Raw genomic sequence first — 6363 nt, 5'->3', positions numbered from 1 at the left:
TTCTTTTGTCAGTTTGGCCACTGGTTTATCAATTTTGTTGATCTTTTCAAAGAACAAGCTTTTGGTCTTATTAACTCTTTCAATTGTTTTTCTATTCTCTATTTCATTTAATTCTGCTCTAATTCTTATTACATCCTTCTTTTGCTGCTCTTTTTCTACTTGATCCAGTTGTAGGGTTAAATTTTTTATTTTGGCCCATTCTTCTTTTTGGATGTATGCATAATTTGTTTATCCATAAACTGACCTCTGAGCACTGCTTTTGCTGTGTCCCAAAAGTTCTGGTAAGATGTGTTTTCATTCTCATTTGAGTCTATGAATTTCTTTATTCCATGCTTAATTTCTTCTATAACCCAGTAGTTTTGAGCAAGATGTTGTTCAGTTTCCATGTGCTGGATTTTTTCCTTGCTTTTTGTGCTGTTGATTTCTACTTTTATGGCTTTATGGTCAGAAAAGATGCTTTGTAATATTTCAATGTGTTGGGTTTTGTTAAGCCTTGCTTTATGGCCTAATATGTGGTCTGTTCTGGAAAATGTTCCATGTGCCTTGGAAAAGAAAGTATACTTGGCTGCTGTTGGGTGGAGTGTTCGGTATATGTCTATGACATCAAGTTGGTTGATTGTAGCATTTAGATCTTCCATGTCTTTGTTGAGCTGCTTTCTGGATGCTCTGTCCTTCACAGAAAGTGGTGTGTGGATGTCTCCTACTACTATTGTGGAGCTGTCTATCTCTGTTTTCAGTGCTGTTAGAGTTTGTTTTATGTATTCTGGAGCCCTGTCATTGTGTGCATAAATATTTATCATAGTTATGTCCTCCTGGTGTACTGATCCTTTAATCATTATATAGTGTCCTTCCTTATCCTTTGTGGTGGATTGTACTTTAAAGTCTGTCTTCTCAGAGATTAATATTGCCACTTCTGCTCTTTTCTGAGTGTTGTTTGCTTAAAAAAATTTTTCCATCCTTTGTGTTTTAGTTTGTTTGTGTCTTCAAGTCTAAGGTGTGTCTCCTGTAGGCAGCATATAGACGAATCATGTTTTTTTATCCAATCTGCCACTGTCTGTCTCTTTATTGGTGCATTTAGTCTATTTACATTCAGCATAATTATTGAAAGGTATGAGTTTAGTGCTGTCATTTTGATGCCTTTTTTTGTGTGTCATTGACAGTTTCTTTGTTCCCCTTAATTTTCTATGCTGAGTCATTTTCTTTATGTATTTTCTTTTCACCTTTTTCATTGTCATTGATTTTGTATTTGCTGAGTCTTTATGTTTTTCTTGTTTTTTATTTTTATGTGTAGGATTGTTAGTTTCCTTTGTGGTTACCTTAATATTTACCCCTAGTTTTCTAATTTTATACCAACATTTTATTTGTTGATGTTGCCTTGACTTCTTGTCCATATGAAAAATCTATGTCTACATTTTTCAGTCCTTCTTTTTTGTTTTAATGTTGTCATCTTTTACATATTGACATCTGTTTCCCTATTTTCAGTGTTTTAGCTTTGATTTATTTTTGTAACTTCCCTATCTGGGTTGATATCTGGTTGCTTTGTCCTGTGTTCTAGTCTTGGGTTGTTATCTGATGTTATGATTTTCTAACTGGAGGACTCCCTTTAGTATTTCTTGTCATTTTGGTTAGGTTTTTGCAAATTCCCTCAACTTCTGCTTATCTAGAAATGCCCTAATTTCACCATCATATTTGAGAGACAGTTTTGCTGGATATATAATCCTTGGATGGCAATTGTTTTCCTTCAAGTCTTTACATATGTCATCCCATTGCCTTCTAGCCTGCATGGTTTCTGCTGAGTAGTCCAAACTTAATGTTACTGACTCTCCATTGTAGATGACTTTTTGCTTATCCCTAGCTGCTCTTGTAATTTTCTCTTTATCTTTGGTTTTGTAAGTTTTATTATAATATGTCTTGGTGACTTTTTTTGGGATCTACCTTATGTGGGGTTTGATGAGCATCTTGGATAGATAGCTTCTCATCTTTCACAATATCAGGGAAGTTTTCTGCCAGCAAACCTTCAATAATTCTTTCTGTATTTTCTGTTATCCCCGCTGTTCTGGTACTGCAATCACTCGTAGGTTATTTCTCTTGTTAGAATCCCACATAATTATTAGGTTTCTTCATTTTTTTGTAATCCTTTTATTTGATTTTTCCTCACATAAGTTTGAGTCAAGTGCTTTATCTTCAATCTCACTACTTCTGACTTCCATTGCCTCAATTTTGCTCTGATGACTTTCTACTGGGTTGTGTAATTCTGACATTTTATTGTTAATCTTCTGGATTTCTGATTGCTGTCTCTCTACGGATTCCTGCAGCCTGTTATATTTGTCATTATGCTCTTTTCTAATCTTCTTAAATTCCTCTATTGCTTTGTCTGTGTTTTTCATGATTTCCTTCCTGATCTCTTGAAGAGTTCTGTATATTAATCTTTTGTATTCTGCCTCTGGTAATTCCAAGAAATTCTCTTCCTCCTGAGATTTTCTTGATTCTTTATTTTGGAAGCTTGCTGAAGCCATCATAGTCTTCCTCTTTATGTGATTTGATATTGACTGTTGTCTCTGAGACAACAGTAAGTTATTATATTTATTTATTTTATGTTTGCTTACTTGTCCTAGCTTCTTGTTTTGTTTTGTTTTGATATGCCCAGATAGGCTGCTCATGTGAACTAGCCCACTCACCAGCAACCCTGAAGCTCCAATGTCCTTCCAGCAGGTGGCCAGAACTGCCATTAAGTATGTGAGCCCAGGAGTCTGCCCATTCCTCCTGTATGTATTCAGCTCAGATGTCCAGGTAGTTGGCCACCAAGTGTGTGGTGCCCATTCTCATCTACAGTCCTAGACCAGCATGGGTGATTGGTGTAGTCACAGGCATCCAGCTGCAGCAGGGGAACACATGCTGACAAAGGCAGGGGGCCGATGGCCGCCTCCGAGTGTCCAGGAGGAAAGCATGTCCCTGTTCCCTAGAGTGTGCAGGTGGGTGGGTTTTGCAACCAGACTATGAGCACCCAGTGCGTTGTCTGTAAGGACTGGGGGAGCATCTCTTATTCTTGGGCCCCTGTCTCAGGTGGCTAAGTGGTGTGGGTGGGGCCACCAGTCCTCAGGCCCCTGATGTGGGTAGGTGAAGACCCTGCTTAATGGGCAGAGCCGTGTCAAATGTCTCGAACCTGCCACTTCACAGCTGTTACAGTTGAAGTTAGACTTCAGGTATATATCCTGTTGTACTGCAGTAATGAAAGCCTACACTGTTGAACTGGGTGAACACAAGTCTATGCAGGGAGAAAGGCACTCAAAGTCCGTGGATCCCTTATGCCTGTGCCTAGGCAAAGGGGCTGTGCCTATCTTGAATTCCTGGCTTAGGGGAACAGATTATTTTTTCCCCTGTTTGTTAATTTGTTCACTCTCCAAGGCCAGGAGAATGGCTCAGGGCGTGTGACGGGTCCTACTTCCGGCCCAGGGGACTAAGCAATTGCTGAAGCCAGTCCCAGAACCAGTGCAGAGCAGGAAGTGGGGAGGTAAATTAGAGAGAGGTTTTTCCCAAAGAGGGCTGTTTTTGATCCACATCGTAGGCCAGACACAGGTACTTATCTTTTGCCAGTCAAGGGCTGCTTCTCACTGATTCTGGCTGTCCAAGTAGACTCTCTGCTGCTGGGTCTCTCCTGACATGGAAAACACCTCCCGAGCGTGGCTGCTTGTCTGCCTCACCACGGACCAGGAGCTGATCAGGCCTGAAGGGCTCAGGCTCCTGCAGTGTCAGGTCTGGCAACTCCTCGCTGCTTCTGAACCGTCTCCCCTCCCCCTGCCACTCAGTCTGATTCTGCAACTTTGCCTTTAATGTTTAGGGCCCCTAGATTGTCATATATAATAGATTCACTTGTTTTTTTTTTTTTGGATCTTTGTTGTTAGAGGGAACACAGGAAGTGTCTGACTACTCTGCCATCTTAGCCCCACTCCAGCTCACATTTCTTTGTTTTTAAATGGTGTATTATTATCTGCAACTATTTTTAAACATTTATCAGTAAAATGAAATGGTACACTTAACACTAAAAATAATATGAAGAAAGAAATGGTACTGAACCAGTGTTATTAATTTGATCTGAATACATGCTACTTGAGATAGTTTACTATGTGTATTTAGACCAAATATTTAGAATTTTTATTTGGTTGGGAAAATCCAGGGATTTTTGTTTTTCTCCTTGATTTTGAATGTAGAGTTAACATTATTAAAATGATATTTTGCTGTAACATTTTTATATATCCATTTGATTCAGTTGAGATTTACCTTGGATAATACAAAATAGTTTATTCACCTTAAATAGATCAGTATTTTCAAGAATGAGAACATAGTTTTCTATATTAGTTAATCTGATTTTAATATTAAACCCAGAAAGTATTATTGTTTACTGGATATAAGCTTAATGATGAAAGCAAGCTAATTATGTAATTTAGGAAAACCATCATTAGCTTTCTTTATGATAATATATCACATGGTAAATAAATACCTTGAAAGGATTAGGAACTCCGCCTAATAGAATCCAAATCAGTATTAAACTTACAAGAAGGCACAAAAATTAATAATATCCAACAAGAAATTCCATTCAATGAAAAAAAGCCTTAAAAGATATCAATTTAGCAAAAGAGGTAAGTTAAGAAAAACAGGAAAGGATGTGGGAATAAAAGCAATATCCAAATAAATCAAAACAAAAGCCTAAATACTTATTTATTTAAGCAAATAATTTAGACCTTAGTTATTTGTATATCAGAAAGGGCATTCTGTTAGCCTAAACTTAGGTATTTCATTTCTATTTAAAAATATGCGATTAATTTTTACAACATTTCTTTTGTCATACCAAGACTTGTATATATAAAGAACTACCTCTATGCTATTAAGGAAGTGTTCATTGAGCAATAAAACTTGAAGCATATTAAAATATTAACTTGATTACATAGCTCAAGAGATGCCTCTGTAGGTATAGTTGCCAAAATGTGAACTTTTTAAAAGTGCCCCCATCAATTATTTCTCATTCTTCACTGATGAAAAAAAGGTCCATAACAATCAGGACATGCCTTTATATTCATTATCTGGTTTATTTCTTATAAGAATCTTTTGATTTCATCTCCATTTTGCAGCTCAGGCTCACAGAGTTAAGTAAATTCAACTAAGTTCTTCAACTAAATCTCAAATCCATTTCCAGCAACTTAAAATCTACTTGTTTTTCCAGGGTTCTGCAATGCCCTCTTGTGCTTCTATCATTTTTTTTTTCCAGAAAGACCCAGTGAGCTCTCCAGAAAATTTAGAGGAAAAAAAGTTTACTGGAGAGGGCTCCATACCAAGTCCTAAAGCCAAACTCCATGCAAGAGATCTCAAAAAAGAACTAATCAGGTAAGTGTTGTTCAATGATGTACCCTGTAAGATTCTGCAATTAAGAGTCTCAATTTCATACTTTTGAATGATAATACCATATGTAATGATCTCATGCTAAGAGAACTAATTAGAACTAATCAATCTAGTTTATTGAAACACAATATAGTATCTATCAAAAGATGAATGGATAAACAAAACACGGAACATACATACAATGGAATATTATTCAGCCATAAAGAAAAAAGGAATTCTGATACATGCTAAGACATGGATGAAACTTAAAAACATTATGCTGAGCGAAATAAGTTAGTCACAAAAGGACAAATATTGCATGGTTCCACTCATATGAAATATCTAGAGTAAGCAAAAGTATAGAGACAAAAGTATATTAGTGGTTACCAGGTGTTGGGAGAAGGGGAGGAAAGGGAATCATAGCTGAAGGGCATGGAGTTTCTGTTTGGGATCATGAAAACCATTTGGAAATGGATAGTGGGGACGGTAGCATAACATGATGAATATAATTATTGCCACTGAATTGTGCACTGAAAAGGGTTAAAATGGGAAAATTTTTGAATAATTTATTTTATTTATTTGTTGTTGAGAATATAGATAGCAGAACACATACTAATTCAAAAATTCCTACATATACATTTCAGTGACATTGATTACATTCTTCAAATTGTACAGCCATTCTCACCCTCCTCTTCTGAGTTGTTCCTCCCACATTGAAATAAATTCACTGCCCCCTAAGTTTCCTATCTGATCTTTCAAGTTGCTATTGCCAATTTGATACCTGTAGATAGATCCTAAAAGAGCACAATGCTCAAGACAGACATTCTTTACTAGTTAAGCTAGAGAATTGTTTGGCTTTAAGAAGATTTCAGGGGATATTTTTGGTTTAAATTTAAAGATTACCTCAGGGAAATAGTTTTGAGGGTTCATCCTGCCACCATGGCTCCAGAAATTCTGGGTTTCATGAGAATTTGAAATTTTGTTCTGTAT

At 36.7% G+C, this 6363-nt stretch overlaps 1 protein-coding gene across 4 annotated transcripts in view; it reads left to right on the top strand.

The window, feature by feature from the left end:
* The window catches only part of ST18 (ST18 C2H2C-type zinc finger transcription factor), an 85370-nt gene that overhangs the window by 38240 nt on the left and 40767 nt on the right, over positions 1–6363 (top strand). For all 4 annotated transcript variants that reach the window (XM_012558449.2, XM_023740956.1, XM_023740954.1 and 1 more), the window contains one exon: positions 5264–5379. In XM_012558449.2, the coding sequence (XP_012413903.1) occupies positions 5264–5379 (116 nt within the window). The remainder of the gene's footprint in view (positions 1–5263; positions 5380–6363) is intronic.

Source organism: Trichechus manatus, unplaced genomic scaffold, assembly GCF_000243295.1.
Source record: "Trichechus manatus latirostris isolate Lorelei unplaced genomic scaffold, TriManLat1.0 scaffold00169, whole genome shotgun sequence".
NCBI classification, from domain to species: Eukaryota; Metazoa; Chordata; class Mammalia; order Sirenia; family Trichechidae; genus Trichechus; species Trichechus manatus.
Note: the sequence above shows the minus strand (reverse complement) of the source record. Positions and strands in the feature narration are given on the sequence as shown.